At 28.4% G+C, this 21,523-nt stretch overlaps 1 protein-coding gene across 1 annotated transcript; it reads left to right on the top strand.

Moving 5' to 3' along the window:
* Window positions 1-10,763: 10,763 nt before the first annotated feature.
* Window positions 10,764-14,596, top strand: LOC114375053 (zinc finger protein WIP3-like). Its single transcript, XM_028332799.1, has 2 exons — window positions 10,764-11,604; window positions 13,919-14,596. Exons 1-2 carry the CDS (start codon window positions 11,092-11,094, stop codon window positions 14,363-14,365), a joined length of 960 nt encoding a protein of 319 aa, XP_028188600.1. The 5' UTR covers window positions 10,764-11,091; the 3' UTR covers window positions 14,366-14,596.
* The last annotated feature ends 6,927 nt before the right edge of the window (window positions 14,597-21,523 follow it).

Genomic DNA, 21,523 nt, shown 5'->3' on the forward strand with positions numbered 1-21,523 from the left:
CTATATATGCACATGCCACAGTGCTAGAGATCTTTATACGGTTGAAATATTAGGCTTAGTTATATATTTTGTCCTCTTGCTTTTACTTTATGATTTTGCAAATTTTGTCACAATAATTTTTTTCTCAACAGGCAGGGGCATGTTGCCTTGTAGTTTTAAAATTTCATGAATTTTGTTCTTCCATTAGGTTAACATTCATTATCTTTAGTTGACTAATGATATGATAATGTTAGCAGTTAACGTGACACTCTAATATTGACGTTAACAATATACCCATGGACACATGGTACTTAATATGGATATTAAGAGATAGAATGCATGAAATTTTGAAAATTGATGGGCAAAATACACTTAAAATAATAAATGATAAAAATGTTCAAGGTCAGATTAAAATCTTACCCTTTTCCTACTCAATTACCATTAAATTCACTAATTAAGTCCTTTGACTTATTTATCATATAGAATAAAAAATATTTTAAATATATTATTGTCGTATTTGTTAATTGCACATTTGATCTCTCAAAGTATACCATTGTGCGAATTTAATTTTTTATTTAATATTAAATCTATCTTATTTTAATTTAAAAATAATAATATAATTTCTTAAAAATAAATCACTTAAATAAAAAATTAAAATATTAAATCCTCAAAAAATAATGAAAAAACTATTAAACATTTTAAATTACAAATGTGAATATTATTATCTTTTTAATTAAGCTTAATGAACATACATAATGAAAAACTATTAAATTAATTGATTAATTATATATTATTAGAAAATTTATATTATTCTTATTTATAAAAAATTAAACATTTTTAATTTTCTTATTCTTTCTACATAATCAAATAAGAAAACAGAAAAATTTTACTTTCTTTCCTTTTATTTTCTCTTTTATCAAAAATCTTAAAAATCATTTCACTTTTTCTTTTTTTCTTTTTACTTTTTTTTTTCCCTAAATCAAACCAAGCATTAGGGAAATAATATGTGGAGTACGTAGGATAGATTGGTATATAATTTTTTTGGGATTCAACATGTAGTTTCTCTGTGAAGTAGGATACATTGGTATATAATTTTTTTTATGATTGGGGGGAGGGAGGGATATTAAATAAATAAAACTATAAAAATGGTCTTAATTTAGCTCAAGCTTTTTTGCTCGCCCCTGTACTGTACATTCTTTTATATTGCTCCTGTCATGTGTCATTTCTTTTTGAGCCTCCACTCTGAAAAGTAGATTTGTTGTTCGTTTTCCAAACTATCCACGTTTCCATACCAGACTCCGTGTTATCATATATAGTAGTGCCAGAGAAACAATTAAAATGGACACTATGGATAAATTTGCTATATAGCTCCCTAAATTTCTCTGTTTATGTTCACCTTTTAACTCTCTAAATTTGTTGTTTTGTATGTGTGTAACTTTTCCAAAAATTTAGTTTTTAATGGAGAAAAATGATTTCATATAATAAAAAATCATCTACCTCGATTAATTGAATAAATACATGAGTTGTTATATAAAAAAAAACTTAAGATCATCTAGCTCAATTAATTGAATAAATACATAAATTGTTATAAAAAAAAACTATCCTTATATTTGATTTTTATGAATAAAAAGAATAATATTATATGATTTATGTAGCTCATCTCATTTAATAAAATAAGAAATTATTGTTGTTATATATGCATGTGTGTAGTTTAATGACACTGACACTAACACAAATATGTTCATTTTAATTATCATTGTCGTTATTAAAATTTAAATTTGGGTGTAAATAGTCTATCCCAAAAGTTAATTAGCTCATGGAGTGAATATTATTCCTCACCTACATACGTTATTTAGTCGTTTCACTAGGCAACATATCTATAGACAAATATATACGTCCATGTACTAATTTCTCATATTGTATCAATTATCCGCGCTGAGTAGGAGCTGAAATGGGAGGTTTTGGATGTCTTGGTATTGGCTAAACCATATCCTTGATCGATGAAATGAAAGAAATGGTTCTCACCTCGCATTTAATCGAGTGGGTATGTGTCTTCCTAGTTAAGAACTGGAATACATAATGCAGATCAATTACTAAGGTACTGTTTGGTGGAGAGAGAGAAAAAAAAAACTGAGATAAAAAAATTTAAATTAAAATAGCCTAAAAGTGCGAGAAACGTATCAAATTTTAAAACTTTTCTCTCATTTCTCTCCTCATCTTCCCACAATCTTCCTAAGTTCTGCGGTTTGAATTACCTGAATGTTTGAAATGTCTTTCCTCAATGCTAAGACCATGACGATACTCGTGGAGGTGTGAAGAAATGCAAAGGAAAGAAGTAGAATGAAAAAAAGTGGGAAGAGAAAAATGAGTACAAAGTAGGTGAAGTTTAATTTTTGGACTAAAAAAGAAATAAATAATAGAAAAAGAAAAATTAAATCATCTCTACATTTATTTTTTTTACATAAAAATTTAAAGTAAGAGAATATCATTTGTCTTAGATTTAAGTTCAAGCAATCCCTTGAATTTAATGTTTATTTATTTATAAGACCGGGGGAGACCATTAGAAAATACGTATATTAAGTATATTTATCATAAAGGACTTTAAACTACTATTAAAGCCCATTTTCAGCATAGTGTCAGTCCAGCCCAATTTGGTAGCACTTTATTATCAAATAGGCCTCCAGACCAAACTGCGAATTTTGTTCGAACAAGAAGAACAGAACTTTATAAGATTCATAATACACATTAATTAAATCAATACTTCACTTGAAAATGTATACGCTCCTTTGAATCTAAGTTTGTTTGGATAAATGATTTTATAGAGGAAATGCATGCTTTAAGGATTTAAAATTATTTAATATAAAATGTTTTGTTTGGATATTTAACACAACATTTTGCAAATTCTAAAGAAATTTAAATTAAGAATTTTACGGTAAGAACAGAGACCCTAGAATTCTAATTAACAGGATAGATCCTTCACTCTCATCTACGATAACTCTAATCTCCCCATAGATTTCATTCATAATTACGTTGATCATGGATTATTCACCTAGATAACTTCACTATTTTCTCTTTTCTCATTCAATGAAACAATGGTATTGATTTATGTTGTTTAGTTCAATGGAAAATTTTGAATGTTGCTAATACATTTGAGTTTCATTGCATCATCATCACTTATCAACATAGTTCTAGCTTCTTTTTCTGGTCTCTATTCTGGCAAAAAAAAATGCATGAAACTTAACTTTCATAATGACTAATGACCTAGATAGAATTCCATGGCAGGGACTACCTTGTTCATGGAAATTTTCTAAGGTCATATTTAATGAAATTTCTCATAGGAATTTCCTTTTATCTATTACTGACCATGACTTTGCTTTACTTTTACAATTGGATAAGAAATTGATAGCTTGGAATATAATACAATGGTAGAGATGAAAATGCTAATAATGTCTTTACGAATATAATTTCTAAAATAAATATCCAAACAAGTAATGATGTAAATGAAAGGAATTGAACTGATACAATTTAATTTTCCAATATTTTAAATTCTCTAAATTTTAAGTTTCTCAATCTAAATATAATTTAAAGGACTAGATCACTAAATACTGGAGAATTGAAAGCACTTCTGTTTTTTTTATTCCCAATTTCGCTTTTATTTGACGGATTCACACTAATGATGATGAATTTGCAAGTCTTGGGCCTCGTTGGAAAAGTGACTAGAATGTGGAAACCATATTTAGTGGAGTTCCTATAAAATAGCCTAGACGACTCAATTGAACCCTTAAAGCTCCAATGGTCAGGGTCTTCTCCATTGAAAATTATTCATCTCAAACTACAAGTTACGATGAAAAGAAGAGGTCAAGGTCAAATGAGTATCCACTATCCACTAATTGTGTGGAGAAACTTCTAGCTTTGATTAAGATGGTCGATAATTTTTTATGGATTCACACAGATATTCTCATTTTAAAATAATCATGTTTGATACACGATCAAATCTTAAATATAAATATTTCTTTTATTTTTCCTAACGAAAATTCAAACTTTAGTTCATGTGAGATACTAGTTCATTTCACTAAATTCAATATTCATTGATATGAGATGATCGACAGTTGAATATAATTAAGTTAGATCCTCTATTTTGTAATTTTAAAATGTGTTATAGCCTATATGTCAATGCGAATAGTTAATTTTTAAAAATTTAAGCAAGTAGATGTTTAGTTTAATTTATATTAAAATAATTCTTTACTTTTACTTTTTTATTTTTTTAAAAAAAAAGTATTTCTTTTTTTCAAATTTAAGTTGAACTAAGCATGTACTTAATATTGTCAATGCACTCCACCATAATTTTTAATAAAAAAACATTTGATATATTTATTTATTGGCATTCTAGAATCCTCGTGTTAGAAGGAACATTAATTAATTTTAGCCCTGACCTACCCACCTTGACGTGAAATTATGGCGTTAACTTCCACTAACTTCCAAAACTTCAACTTTCACCCATAATTTTAAAAATATTAAATGATCCTAGGATAAACGAGAAAATGTTACACAGTTTGCGATTGGATTAACATAATATAAGAAAAGTTATTCTACTCGGGTAATTATATAATATTTGAGGATTAGGAATCAAATAACACATCTTTAGGTACAAATTATGATATTTTTTCAGTGTACTTAAAAATAAACTGCAGATTAAAGTAATCACGTATGTATAAATAAATACTAGAAATTATATCCATTTATACTTTATTTAGTTGTATTAAGACATATATAGTTAATAGTTGTGCTAGCTAGTACTATTTGTTTACAACTTTCTTTTTGCTCTCCCTAGCTAGAGTGCATTGCTAATGACATATTGGTATATAGTATGAACTTTTTTATAATATCACACATTTAAAAAATCTTATAAAATTATGAATTAAACTCGGGGTAAGACTCTAATGTTCTTCCTCCAGCCCAGGATATAGAAGAAAAGAAAGAAAACGACTACGGAAATTGAACTCGCTTTTTACAGATTCAACGCGGGGAAGCACTTATGGCAGGACTTTGGGGGCAGTTTTAATTAGTCAATCCAAACCAAGCTAATTTTAACTCCATGAATTTGTTTAATCCCATTCTTTCTGGACTTTGATGGAGTATATTGAAAATAGATCATGGACTTAATCATTACAGGAAGAAGTTATAACATACCAATATTGAATTTTTATCATCGTTATTATAATATATATTAGTCCATACTACACAAATTAAACATTAGTTTGTCTATTCCGTCTCCGTCCATCAGCTCCACCAAGACCGAGTCCTTCAATTACGCACAACTTTTTTGAATCAACCAATTGAGATCGGTTGGTCTTTATACCATCAGGTTTTGCTAAACATTCCTTAAACTGAAGGAGCTTAACAAGAAAGAGACAGCTACTCATGCTGCAAAAGTGCTTCTTTTTTGGGAAGCTTCTTCTTGGATCACTAGAATATGCATATAGATTGATAGACACACAATTCAATAATTTCGGCCCCAGAAAGACCATGAATCATGTATATGAATACAATTGAATAAGATTTACTCATTTTAAATTGTAATGTATTAAAAACAAGCTAAATTGATTGAAGAGTTGTTATAAATCTCCTCATACTTATATATTGGATTCCTACCAATTAAAAAAAAAAAACAAGCGTCATAAACCAAATTGTTTTCTTCTTAAAAAATTTGAAAGTGAGATGACAAGACCAAGTAATTAAATAGGTCAGAAAAAAAAAAACAGAAAATATTGTGGCACTATTCCAATATTTGGTCACTACTAAACAAAATAAGGTGTAGATCAACACATTACCAAGATTGATAACAACTTATTGGGTCAATGAAGTTCTACATTATCAACAAAAAGAGTTCTTCATTATCATCACACAATTGACCTAGGCACATGACTTCTAAATCGGGAATCAAATTAATTAATGTAGGATTTTTCCTATCGTTTCCTCGCATTAAGGGTTATTACTCACAAAGTCAAGTCAGTAAGGCCATTGTAGCTCAGTTATACCCCTTGAACTGAATCGTCAAATTTGTGTTTTCATAACCACCTTGATGCATAACTTCTAAACCGGGAATCCTTTTGACATGAGATTTTCTCCTACAGTTTCCTAACACGAAGAACTGCTCTTGGTCACCAAAAATCATCATTTTCATAGGTTACTAATCCGTATGGGGAAGCCTTTAAACTAATTGTCCAGAGTCTCTTAGAATCATCTAGATGGGTAAGGAATAGTGAGTTAGTTATGTGGAGAAAAAGCATGACAGTGAGTCTATTATATAGAAGGAAATTAATAAGAATAAAATATATTTTTAGTTTTTTTACTTCTGAATTTTAGAAAAATAATGATTTTTTTCTTTCATAGCAAACGATTAATTTTTATGGTGAAGAGGGAAAAAATCACTATTATTTATAAAGTTGAGAAATCCAAATTAATCAAAACTGAAGTTTTTGGATTAAAATCAAGTTTAATCGAAAATAAAAGAATTCAAATCATTTTACTGCATAAATATTATAGATGGGGAAGGTTTATCAAAATTAGTTGTTAAAAACCGATTAAAAGAAGAGTTTTAAGATTTTTTAACAACTAATTCGTTTAAAAAACAATGACATAAAACATTATTAATAAGTTTATTCAAACAAATTTTTCGTAATAATGATATAGTTATTAATGTGTTTTGTTGAACGTATCAATAAATTGTCATTCTTTTAAAAAAAAGTTGATAATTTTTTTTAAAAAAATTATGTGATAAACAGTAAAAATAAAAAGGCCTATAACCTTTTTATTTTTTTCATTATATATTTTACAGGTTTGCCTGTTAAAAAATTTTATGCTTTAGTGGAAGAGTTAGGTAAATGAAATCGAAATAACACTGCTGTGCGGTTCATGCATACCTGCGTTAGCTGTCTTTCATCAATCAAATCTCCTCCTATTATCATTCTTTGCTACGGGAAAAGCTATTTTTTTTAACATAAACTAAGTTATAGTAAAATCACTTATTAATTATATTATATATTGTGCAAGAATATATTTTTTTAAACAATAAGGGGCAAATTCTAAAAGAGATGCGATAAGGTAGTCTTTGGAGATGAAGCAAAAATGGATGAGAATTGAGATATATTTAATTAACTTTATCTTCCATACACCCAATGATAATAGAAACGGACGCCGAATATATCCTTAATTAATTTATGATTAATTAGTAATTTTGTGAATATTTATGATTAGTATCTAAAAGAATTTTAGAAATGCTAATTAATTTCTAAAAGATTGACGATATCAATTTAGTTATCAAGTAATAATTTTTAATTATTACAAGATATCATGCAAGAGCTACAATAGTCTTTATTTAGAAAACGAAATAAGACAAAGATTTAATATATCATCATGTGCAGGAGTTTGTCCTCCACTACCGTTGTACAGTTTTATGTTTTAACCCTAAATAAACTAATTAAGTTAATAGTTGATCCGTTTATTTTTAAATTTTTTTCTTCTTCTTAAAAAAAGAATCAAAATAAAATAAAATTTTAAAAAATCTAGTTTTATGAATTATAGTAATTCTGCTTCTTTTTTATTTTATTTACAAATTCCACAAATATCTTTAACAATAGATATTCATAGTTGAACCGGATAATAGTAATATATATATATATATATATATATATATATATATATATATATATATATGATAACAAAACTATTTAAGTCTATTTAATGCAATTGGATATGTCTGAGACATAAACGTAATATTACCAACTAATTAAGTTGAAATATATGTTGGTTGTGGGATATTTATTTTGTTGGTGGAGCTTGATGGAGCTGCTTATGTAATATTTTGGAGTTGTATCTCACAAAATAGCATATATAACTGGAATACTAACTAACTGTATGTACACTTTCTGTTTTTGAGCTGTAGGGTATTTCTTATACCTCTACCAGCGTTTAATACATGTCCATTTGGTTTATTAAAAAAATTAAGCTAAAACAATCACATGAAATAGCCCGATCACATTATTTTAGACGGGATAAGATATAAATATAGTCATAATTATAGTTGACTAGATAATAAACTTAAGAAACATTCAAGCACATAACTACATGTACTCTTTGAGAAATGAAATCCAATGGATTTTTTAACACTTAATCAACCACATGTTTGGGTGGACACTAAGTATACATATTCATTTGGACGTTTATTTTTTCAACTTATCATAAAAATAAGAGCCATGCACATGCACTACATAAAATTTAAGTAATATATAAAACATTTTTCAAAAAAAAAATTATCAAACGTAAAAAGCTCAAAAAATTATGAATTTTTTTTAACCTTACCTTAATTATTAAGTAACTTTTAACTTCACCAAAGACTGACTAAATTTTTTAAGGTGGCATGGGAATGAGAAAGTATGGTCACGGGAGAGTATCACTGGGACATGTAGCCAAAAAGAAAAAGGGGTCTCAAGGTAACCTACTACCGTGGCTAGTAGTAGTATGTGTACAAATCGAACACTACGTACCTTTCAATTGTCAAAATCCTCACATTAATTAACTTAGCAACTGTAGATTTCTTTCAACATTTGAGTGTATAGGACAATTAGATATGACCACCAATTGATTTATGGCCGCTAATCAGTGGCTAGCAGTTGCACTGTCAATTAATAAAAACAGCTTTAAACGATTGATCTTGAGCAAAGGACACATTATGTACATCGAAATCATCTCTCGTGGGACAATAATACAAACATACATATATAGAAGACAAACCAGCGAGATTTTGATTGATGCAAATTAATACTTGTGATTGATTATACCTAATTTGAAGGATTATTCAGTGAATGATTCATTGAATTTTCCACCTAGAGCTACAATACATATATACTTATTAAATTGTTGTAACCTATACTTTGGTACGTGAATGTACTACTTCAAGATAGATTTGGACCTGTTCACTATCAAACATGCAGATATGTTATGAACAAGAATTGACCAAAGGGTGTCAAATTTTCAGTTGAAAATAGTCAATCACGACAGAAGCGAGCGGTGGTGATAGACCACTTGAAAAATATTGATACAATATAATAAATTATGACCTAGAATGTTCACATACATCTCAGTGGTGTTATTACCGCTTTATATATGTGCTGTTGAATTTGTTATATACTGTTATTCGCAAAATCGTTGAGCTGACAATCTTTTAAAGAATGAACTGTATTTTAGGGTTAAATCTTCGAGTAATTATCTGATCTCAACTGGGGAAAACCTAAGTCCATCAATCTCACACTTTCTAATTAAAAAGAAAAAGAAAAAAGAGGACAATGCATGCGCGCGTAGTCATAGATTATATATATATATATATCGTAAATAAGTAAAAGTCAAAGAATGATGGTAACTGCTACGAAAGCCTGTGAAAACATTGGTCGTCTAAGAAAGAACTGATGACAGTATATATCTTGTCGGTGAGGGCTATACTGATCCGTTCTGCTTAGGTCAATTCCCATGTACTGCTTATTAATTTGGCAGTATACTTTATACGATTAATTCTTAAATAGCTAATGTGAGAATTTGTCTAAGAAAGATCTGCTTGTAATATCTACTTTTTCGGATAAGATTTGTTTAACACAAGCTTAAGTATTAAATATAAGGGTATATTTATCGAGAGTTTTTATGGTACTTATAAAAATTCAAGGGTTTTGATATTGAACCAACAGTTGAATGATGCAAAATGCAACTTAAGCTAATTCTTAAAACACACTGAATCTGATTTTTTTTTTATAAAAAAATAATTGAACTTACGAAAATTAACATCAAGCCTAAATGAGTTAGTGAATCTCGGGATCAATGGGTAGTCTTAATTATATTTTAGACAAACAGCTCACAATAATCATGTGTGATCAATTAAACCATGTAAGTGTTTGTTGACTGAGGTGTTAAAGCATGTTATAAAGCAATTGTAGTGTCCTAGTTTCTTGTATACACATTTTTTTCCATTAAAAAAATAATACTGGGATTTAAAGATTTTATTTATTTATCGATCATTATAATATTTACGAGATTAATTTTTGAATTGAAAGTGGAGATCAGATGAAGTTTATGATTGGAACTTCCGATAATGAAGATAAAACTTGTCAAGATTATTCTCTATTTCAAATTTATAATCAACAACAGTTGAGTTTTTAAGAGGAACTTATTTCTCTTGAATAGTTGAAGCATTGAAAATAAGCTTCCTGACCGGGCATTCTTATTCTCCATGTTCTTGAATAAATTAAGAATGATGAGATAAATATGATTAATAAGAAATTGTTTGGATGGAATATCTTCCTCAGTTTTTTTTTAATAAACTTCTTCATAGTTATTTAGTATATACACGTAATTGCAGCAGCCATCACCAATACCACCAACAATTAAGCCTGAACTATTCCCTTTTAATTATTGATGTATGAATCTTAACCAACATGGCACATATATTGTTGTTGTTTGTTGGTTTACATGGCACATATATTATAAAACACTAGATAACATACTGTCTAGGTCCTCGTTACATGTAATTGGTTCGTCATTTCTTATACTTTTTCTCCGTTTAGGTATATTGATCTAACGCGTCTATATATGTTTTTATCCTCTTATTTGAAATCATTTGTTTAAGGTCAATGTGTAAGAAAATGTGGGCATGTGGGTCTAATTCCATTATATGTTAGAAAGAGAATATAAAAGGATCAACTCATTGATTCGCTTCACACATATTATACCAATTACCAAGTAGTAGTTTTAGCTCAGAGAGTTCATAGTACTGTTCTAGGATTCTTTTCTACAAAATTGGCGATTCCTGTTTTTCATGTCATTTTCCATCCCCACCATTCCAATTAGTCTCCCTTTTTCTCTCACCAAAAAGAAACAAACAAAGGCCAACAGAGGAGAAAGAGAAAAAGTTAAGGGTAAAAAAGGAGGAAAAAAAGAACTCCTCAAAGGCAAAAGAAAAGAAAGCTTGATTTCATTCATTAATCAATAAGTGCAGGCTTTTCTCTCATAAAGTCTGGATAATAGGCCAGAGAATTTCACAAATCCAGGGACTCTCTCTAAAAGAACATGAGTTTTAGGGAGTGCAATAATGTAGAAAACAAGAATCTATGTCTTCAAACCCCAACTTTTATTGAGTGGCTCAAACCATCATCATCTTCCTCTCAAACTAGTTCAATTTCATCATCACCTCCTTCTTATTCCTTGATTCAGCATGAACAACTTGTACAAGATCAAACGATCCAGTTTTTGCCCTTTAAGGAAGATCAACATATTGGAGTGCAAAAGGAAGGTTTAGAAGTAAAAGAAGAGAAGAAGGTGGAACAGGTGACGGTGGCTTTGCACATTGGATTGCCTAACACGAGAGGCCATGAACCTGATGATGATCATGATGCTGATGAAAAAAAGCTTTTCCATGTTAAGGAAGAAGAAGAACCCTTGAAGAAAAGCTTCCAGGGCAATTGCTCTTTCAACCAGGAGAGAAGATTTTGGATTCCAACTCCTGCACAGATCCTTGTTGGACCGATGCAGTTTGCTTGCTCCATATGCAGCAAGAGCTTCAATAGATATAACAATATGCAGGTTAGCAATTGGTAATTCTCAACTTCTAGTGCAAAAAACAAACCAAAAGATTTTCTATTAATTAACTGTTTGCTCATAAATTAATTAGTTAACTTATTTTCACCTACCAACTATGCCAGTGGGAACTGAGAATTAAGCATCTCATTATTGTTTGAAAAGACAATTGTGCATGTTTTTCAAATATAAGCATAACCTATCTGCAGATAGCTTACACTTCAATTTCATCGTTAAATAAGTACTATTAACAAAATAGAATCTAACACCAGTTCAACAGTAAGTCTGGAAATTAATGGAATAATCTTAGTTTTTTTTATTATTTGTAAGTATAGCTCCTTTGAACGTTTTACAGTTTCAGATTTACAATATAATAATAACAAAAATTAAAAGTTGTGTAGATATCAGTTTAATTTTCTTCACAATCACTATTCTGAGGAAGGTTTTCAAAACAAATTAATTTCATTGTTATCAATTAGTAGTTATGTCACATAATTCACGCAACTATATTCTATGATATCTAGTTCAGAATTGGTATGTATAAATGAGTACATAAGTGTACGTGTTTCTTTCATATATTGTCACTTCATTTCAATTCTTTTTTTTACGTAATTCCAAATCATGAAATCTGAACTCTTGTTATGAATTTGATAGTATAATCCTCTATAATCTATATATATATTTTGTAACTGAGATGACTAATATATATATATATATATATATATATATATATATATATATATCTGAGTCCAAATTAAATTAAGGGAATTTGCACTGATTCCTAGTGCGCATCGATCGATCTACTGAGAATTTGAATTCCCTCTTTATCCAAGCCAACCTGAACTAGCTGTTTACATGATGATGTTGAAGAAGATAATCATCAAGAAGAAAACAATCATTTAAATGAACTTTAAAGGGTATATAAACATGACTCTTAATGACTGTCTTTTTCTTTTTCTTTTTCTTTTTCTTTTTTCACTTTTAAGAAATTTGAGCAATGGCCTGCAGCCCCGCTATCACCACCCCCTTCAACTTTTAGCAAAAAAGGCTCCTTTTATACCATAATAGGCTTTCAAAGGGAAATTGCACTTCCATATCTTCATGCTTTTATTTTCTTTTTTCTTTTTTTCTTTCCATGTGTGTTTGTCCTTTTGGGTTGAAAACTCATCAGAATACAATTACCATAGGAACTAATCGTCGGTGTTTGAGGCATGCATGCAGTATAGCACAAGCTTTACCTTAGCAAATTCTTCTGTATATAAATCACGCCTTTGTTAAAAAGAAAACAAAAGAAAAAAAATCAATATCATCATTTACGAGAGAGAAGGCACACAAATCTCCCACTCGATCTTAAGAAGCATTATATATAGTTATCAATTAGATTACTAAAAATCACTTTATCTCGTTTCCTTTTTATTCCTTTAATTATAAAAATGAGTTAGATTAACAATTAATTAAAGACAGTGGCCAGTGCTGGTCTGAATAAAGGCCAACATTGGTTGGTTATAAGTGGATGTAAATCATTTGCTCTCCGTTTTTTGTCTTTTCAAATTAAAAAGCAACATATGTGATTAGAAAGTATTAATATTTTCTTTTTTGATTTTTAGTTTTTTTATTTAAGTAAATGTTTAGTTTTTAATCAAAAAGGCAGGAAAGAATACAAGCAGGCTTGATTAAGGATTAATTTGAAGCAAGTTTGGGATCATTTACAAATGATCGCGTTAAAACAAATTTGTGTATATGGGCCGGTTAGAGTAGTCTTGTACTCTTTGAATGAAATTTGTTTGGATTTTTTTATATTAGCAAAATAAATTTTTATTAATGATGTAAAAACTTAAAATGCTTACAAGATATGCCAATTTCAGTCTCCAGTACACTTGATATATATTACAATGAAGAAGTCTAAGAAAAAAGAAACGTACTCCAATCTTTGTGAAATATTTATATATATTCACTTTCTCTTTTTTCATTAATCATATTCACTTTCTCTTTCATTATTCTACTTTAATCCCATTTTTTATATTTTCTATCACATCATTTATTGTTTTTTTTTTCGGATGTATCTATTATTTTTTCTTTTATTTCTTTTCACTCATACACCTCTAATATTAAAAAAATATTTTCTTAAGTTACCATAGGTATAAAATATTTATTAATTTTATAAATAACTAAATTTTATTAGAAAAAATTATGAAATTACCATAAAATTCAGGTTTATCATAGTCTCAACTAGTTTCCATAACATGTAATTGAGCATTATTCTATCTTGTAAGTTGAAAAATCTAATAGCATGCCATAAAGATATTATAACAATTTGCAGATGCATATGTGGGGGCACGGATCCGAATTTAGGAAAGGACCAGAGTCACTTAAAGGAACACAACCAGCTGCAATGCTAAGGCTACCATGTTACTGTTGTGCCCAGGGTTGCAAGAACAACATCAATCACCCAAGAGCAAAGCCCTTGAAGGATTTCAGAACCCTCCAAACCCACTACAAAAGAAAGCACGGTGCAAAACCATTTATGTGCCGAAAGTGTTCGAAATCCTTTGCAGTTAAAGGGGATTGGAGGACTCACGAGAAGAACTGTGGAAAGTTGTGGTACTGCACTTGTGGTTCAGATTTTAAGCACAAAAGGTCCCTTAAAGATCATATTAGATCCTTTGGAAAAGGTCACTCTCCACATCCTTCTCTTGAAGGCTTCGTCGAGGATGAGAAGGAATGTGTTACAGGTTCTGATGATGAAGATGATGTTGCTCATGCATGATCATCATCATCATCATCATCATCATATGTAACATATATATAGCTTTCTTAAAGACTAGTAGTAAAAGTGTAGCAGATTTCAGTGCATGCATGCGCTTGTGCTCAGTAACAAAAAATTCTCGACAATTACTGTGGGATGAAAATAGGGAGCGGTTTGCTACCGAGCACTTGCAGGAAGAATTTGCTTTGTGGTTTATTAATATATTAATATAACACATTATGGTTACCTAGAGTGATGAAGCATCTGAATTTTTTTCTCGTAGCAGCAGAACAGATGTCGCTATATATCATGTTGAAGCTTTTGCATACCTTTTCAGTGGAGAAAATTTAATCCGCTTCATTACCAAAAGGTTATCCTATATCAAGGACACTGGTAATCACAAATGACAATGTAGATGAAATAAAAACTAAAAATGTTTAAAAGTAAATTAATTACCATACAAAAAATTATTAAATATTTATTTTAAAATAATTAAAAATATTAAATTATGTATCAAATTAATGCAAAGGATTGAAAAAAGGAAGTTTAATAGCTATGTACTCGCAATAGTAAAATTCAACGTACCTAGGAAACACTAATAGAAAATATTAAAGTTGAATAATAACAAAAATTAAATTAAATGATATATATATAGTGACCAATTTATATTAATTGATAGTATAATATTATTATAATAAATAATTCTTCAATGTACAGAAATCCAATTCATATTATTACATCAAATATTAGTATTGGATAGAGGTTATAAATCTTAGCACTAACATTTTTCTATTAGTAAATGATTTTTTGGTTATATTATTAATATAAAAAAAATCACTGTTTATTATTCAACCAATATTTTTAGACAATAGTTAAAAAAAACTGTTACAAATACGTTGGAAACATATTAAGGAGTTCAAGTTTTAAATTTGAATTGTTAGTAATTTTTAGATTTGGATCTACAAATCTGTTATTTTAATTTAGAATTATTGATAAACTTGTTAGTTTTTAAATTTTATAGATCTATTAGTTTTTAAGATTATTGTAGTTTTTGAATTTTACAGATTTTTTAGTTTTTAAGATTATTATTACTTTTTAATTTTTGTAATGGATAGATTAGCATATAATCTTAGATATGCTAGTTTTCAGCTTTTTGAATCTTGTAAATCAGTCTATATGTACATAGCAAATCAATGAATAGACAATGAAGTTCACACATCAATTCTTCTCTCCTTTATTCTTACATGGTATGAGAGAATCTTAGGGTGTGTTTGGTTTGCATTTTTATTTTTTATTTTTATTTTCTATTTTTATCTATTGAAAACTATTTTCATTTTCAAAAAATTAGAATTCTGAAAACATATTTGATTTGACTTCTTGTTGTCTACTTTCAGAGAAACATGTGAAGGAAATGTATTTTTAGATTTGCTTAAAATTATATTCCTTGACACCGCGTTTTCATTTTACCCAAAATGAGGTTCCTGTTTTCAACTGAAAACGAGATTTTATTATTTTCATTTTTTGGTTCATTTGGAAAAATATTTTTACTGAAAATATTTTCAAAAATCTAACAAAACACATTTTCATCACCATTTTCTATTTCAATAAAAAAATGAAAACAGGAAACAACTAAATCAAACACCCCCTTAAGTTTTCCACCATGGCATCCACACCCCTTTCTCCCAGTTCAATCACAACCATGGATAAAAATTCCTATAATTCATCACTCAAATAGTCCTTCAACTATTCTTGTTACACCCTTGTTGACAGGGGACAACTATAGTTCATGGAATCGTGCTATCATAATGACACTTTGTGCAAAAAACAAACTTAGGTTTGTTGATGGGTCTCTCCCAACTCCAAAGCAAAAAAAGAAGAATTTCTCAATTGGCACACAGTAATAACTTGGTTGCAAATTGGATTCTTAATTTTGTCTTTCCTAAGATTTGTCCAAGTATTTTGTATGTTGAATTGCACAACACAAATCTGAACAAATTTAAAGGATTGCTTTTCTCAATCAAATGCTCTAAAAATCCATCAATTGAAACAATCCAATCAATGATGATGAACCTTTTAACAATATTAATCCTATCAATAATCAGATTTCACCTGATTTGAATGATAATTTGAGTGGCACAAGTGTGATCATTCCCACATGCAATCCGCAACATGACACTTAAGAAATGTTTCCATCTACTACTTGATGTGCCTCCAAATCATAATTCACCTCTAGAGATGACTTCTACATCTACTCGTCTTTAGGGAGTTCATCGTTAATCAAGTCATCTCAAAGATTTCATTTGTAACCATGTTTAATCCTCAACAAATTTTCCATGGGCAAACCACTTTTGCCTATCAAATCTAAGGGGTGTATTAGATTAGGATTTTAAAAGATTATTTTAATATAAAAAAGTCTTATAAATTTTAAAAATTATATAAAAATATTATGACTTTTCAGATTTCTTTATAAGACTTTTATTTATAGATTTATAAGATTTAAAAAGATTTTATGAATTTTTAAAAACACATTCAAAATACAAGAGTTAGTAAAAAAATTGACATTTTTTATTTCAAAATAATAGAAAAAATATATATGTCACACACATCTTGAAGAATATTAAAGATACAAGAAGTTATGTGTAATGAGAAAAAAAAAAGTTAGGTAACCAATAGAAAAAAAAGAAAAAAGTCTAGTAAAATCTCAAAGGTTTAAGTGAGATTACTTAATAGATGTTTTATATTAAAAAGTTAATATAATGAAATTCATCAAAATTTGTATATTTTTTAATACTAAAAGATTTTTTATAAGTTATAAAAAATCATAATTGAATATCACTCGATTTTATTACCTTTCTTTAAAAATCTTGAAAGTCTTAATTGAATATCACAAAATTTATTTATATTATTTAAAAATTCTGATTAAATATTACAAGATTTTTTTATAAAAAAAGTTTTTAAAAATCATTTGAAATTATAATTCAATATACCCCTTAGTGTCTTTCATCCTTTTCTCAAGTCATGAAATCAATTAAATGGCGTGATGTCATGGCTAAAGAAATCCAGGCCTTTGAACCAAACTTGGTCTTTGTGTTTCCTCTGTGAAGGAAAATCTTCAATTAGTTGTAAATTAATCTACAAGATCAAATATTGAGCCAACAATTTTATTAAGAGATATAAGTCTCCTTTGGTCGCAAAAGGCTATACTCAAGTTTCAAGTTGAAGATATTTACAATTAGCATACTGACGCGAGCCAATAGAGGACTGAGTACGCGCGGTGTTTACAGAAGTTCAAAAGGCTTTATAATTATTCATGTTATTGTATTTTGGCACTCTTAATAAAATGTTTGAGTAAATTGTATTTCACAATTTACATTAACCAAGTCAACAGTATTCACGAAACGGATCGGAAAAGATGATACAGAGAATCATTAATTATAATTATTGTCAAGCAAAAGGTAGTACCGTCCTCGTCTGTAAAGGATTTTCACAATCCTTGCATCTTTTACTAATATGATTATTAATTGACCCCTCGTGCAAGGAACAATAAAAACTGCATCTATCATTCCTATAACCTATAAACAATTCTAGAGGGGGGAAAAGAAAGAAAAACAAAAGATAGAAAAAAAAAAAAAAAGCTTCTAAATTTAAGAGTGGGTAACATAGAGTTATTAGGTTTTGTGCAGGATGTTGGTTTTTTGTATTGGAAAAGGTGTATCATGGTTATAGGTTATTTTTATTCACATGGACTAAAAATAATTAATAACCGTGGAAACCTTGTCTTGAGTGACTTTTTTAGTTGCTCCTGCTTTTGTAATTGCAAGGTACTTCTTGTACCCGTTGTTAATAAAAATCTTATTGGCTGATAAAAAAACTAGAGAATTATTAGGATGAGAATTTTTTATGTCAAAAAGATGAGTAATTGATGAAGAGATGGTTCAGCCGCAAACTTGCTCCCATAAATTCTGGTCTTTGGGAGAGTCTATTTTGGACTCACCAAACTCATACGCCAATTTGAAGTAGCTACGAGCTCGACATCAATTTCCCAATATAAAATTAGAACTACTAATTTATAAGCTTGATTCTTTTGGTCGAATACTTAGATGATCTGCTAAGAAAAGCATCGAAAATGGTGCTTAATTACGCAAGTGTGTTTGAAAAAGAGATATGATCTTGTGTTATAAGAGATCGACTCTTTTTTCTTACACAAGACATGGTGATCCTTAATACACGTGAGGAAGAGAGAGAAAGGGAGAGTACAAACAATAAAAGGGTTTGAGATTTGGATTCTTTTGAGGTAGCTAGGATTGACCAAAGCAAAAAAGTAGTAGAGAAAATGGGAGGTTGTATTTGGTTTTAGAAGATAAGGGACCTCCACCATTCTTTGTCTGGTAAAACGTTAGAGCTAGCTAGGTAGAAAGATCGCAACAACCATCTTTTAACTGCAACAATTTAGCTAAACTAGCAGTTCGCTTTCATACTCAAAAGTGCCAGTCCCTCTGTGTCTCACTCAAAAGCTAATGTGAGCTAATTTTAGAATTGAATTAAGTTTAAATTTAAATTATGAAATGACATTAAAGTAAATTCTAGTGTTGTTTTTAGACTAATTGAGTCATTTAGACTTTTTTGACTGCAATTACATCATCCATAAATGTCGCGTCATGCAAATTTCACATGATGTTCAGTCCTTGACATAAAAATTAAGAATGTCTATCTATAATAGATTTTGGTACTTGTGGTACCACTTATATATATATATAAAACTGAGAAAAAATTTAATTTTAATTTTTAATATATCATGTTTATTTTTTTAATTGATTTAAATAGTTACTTTTTAGATTAATTGCTTAAAAAATCGATCTAAAAGTTAATTTTTAAGATGAGCTAATAATTGACTTAAAAAGTTTGACTTTCTATATCACTTATATAAACATCGATAATACAATCGATGTAAAAAAAAATTTATGAAAAATTAAAATTTTAATCTCAATCATCAATTTATATATATATATATATATATATATATATATATATATATATATATAAATGTGTATATCTTATTAGATGTATCAAGTCATACTTGGATAACTTGCATAGTTTAGTCCCACAAATTTCACACATTGTCTAATCCTTGGTGTCAGCATGAGTCAATTTTTAAATTTGTATTAGATTTAAATTCAAATTCTGAAATGATATAGATGTCGACAGTTGTTGTTAGACTCATCGATCAGGTCATAATTGAATCTCTTGTATATCTTCAATCCTATAAATTTCACATTGTCCAATCCTAATCAAATTCTATCCTAATGATTTTTGTGACTTATCAAGTTGTAATTGAATCTCTATAGATGTTCAATCCTATAAACTTCACATTGTTCATTTCTTAGCCTAAGAAGATTGTCTATATCTTATAATAATAACTTTTGAAATTGTGTTAGACTCAAATTTAAAATGATATCAAGATATATTGTGTAGTAATTGTTGCTTGTTATTTAGTGTAGTATTTAATATAATTAACATAACATTTAAACCAATTATATTGAAACAATTGTTGCATCAAAAAATTCGTACCACAATCCTTCGTTCTATTTAGCACTTATGTATTAAAAATATTTCAATAAAATAGAAACAATGCTATATCAATGTAAAAGTGAGTTTATAAATGTTAGCCAGTAGAAGCAACTAACACTGGTCCCTTATCTGCGTATATAATGAAAAGTACTCCTACCCCAAATGAAAGGCCTGTGCGAACTGCGATGATAGCAGAGAGCACGAGTAGATAAAGAAATAGAACATTGAAGATGGAAATATTTCTTAAGGCAACGCGAGAAAGAAAAAAAGGAGGCTGAAAATGAACCAGCTGATGGAGAATATATAAATAAACCAGTTATGAGCTGGTAGACATGCAGATTAACCAAAAATCCACGAAGCATATAGTGGGTTTAAATATCGATGGCGCTGGTTTGAATCAAAGTTCAATTGTAAATGTAATTGTAAATCTCGAAGCTCAGAGGAACCATATACATTATTTTGTATAAATTGTTTCTTACATGAGCTCAATGTTAAATTTATAAGTATTTTTTTATTCATAAGTATTGAATATAAGATCAGTATCAAAAATTTATAATACTTTATATATTTTGTTTAACCAAATGAGTAGATTCTTTAATTGGAATTTATATGCACTACAAGAAAAGAGTTGATTAGCGACGGATTTAGATATGTGGAAATGTCAATACTTGGAAGGCTGTTTCTGATGGATTTTCAAGAAATTTTAAACTATTTTTTTGTGATGGAAATTTACCGACTAATATACATCCATCAGAAAAATTAGAATTACTGTATTTTCTGTCGCTAACATTTTTTTGTTAGAAAAATACAACAGACCCATTAAATATTGTTAAACAAATAAGCTAGTAAAAAATTACCCATTAAATTGTTAAACACATACGCAGATTTGATGATTAATGTTGTTACATATATATATATATATATATATATATATATATATATATATATATATATATATATATATATTAAAAATTTATTATTTTATTCTTATTATTGATTAAAAATATTTTTAAGATATATTTAAAAAAATTAAATATATATTAATATAATAAATAAAAACTTGGATATAAATTGATAAATATATATAAGAAATTTTTTAATTTCTATTATTAACTATAATTTTAAATAAATTCTATAAATTATTGTATATATATATATATGAATTTAAACCTTCCTTGATTCACATTTTTGGTTTTTTGAATATATTAAGTAGTTTTACTTAGAATATTAAAGTTTTTTTCGCCCATAAGTTAATTTTTTTTTAAAATGATGATTGCAAAAAGTTGTAAATATAGAAGAGAAAATAAATTGACAAATATATGTACTAATTTATTTTTACTTTCTCCATCCTTTTAATTTTAATTTATTGTTTCCAAAGCTAATACCATGCATCTTAATAAAGCTTACATTAATTTTCGTCTAAGAAATATTAGAATATTATTCTGCTCCCACTTAAAAAAAATTAAAAATATGGATCTACGTGCCACTAAATTCATCATGAAATATATATCACTCTAGTCCTAGAATTCATTAAAACCCAATTGTAAATTGATGATTGATTATGACCTAATAAAATTTAAAGTTAGCACTAAAAATTAATTAAGGCCTAAT

This window comes from Glycine soja, chromosome 11 (assembly GCF_004193775.1).
Source record: "Glycine soja cultivar W05 chromosome 11, ASM419377v2, whole genome shotgun sequence".
Taxonomy (NCBI): domain Eukaryota; kingdom Viridiplantae; phylum Streptophyta; class Magnoliopsida; order Fabales; family Fabaceae; genus Glycine; species Glycine soja.

What these genes read in the sequence shown, in the direction of transcription:
- LOC114375053 (XM_028332799.1), top strand. Translation starts at nt 11,092, where the DNA reads ATGAGTTTTAGGGAGTGCAATAATGTAGAAAACAAGAATCTATGTCTT. An exon ending in ATAGATATAACAATATGCAG is followed by an intron (nt 11,605 to 13,918) that starts GTTAGCAATTGG and finishes AACAATTTGCAG; the next exon opens with ATGCATATGTGGGGGCACGG.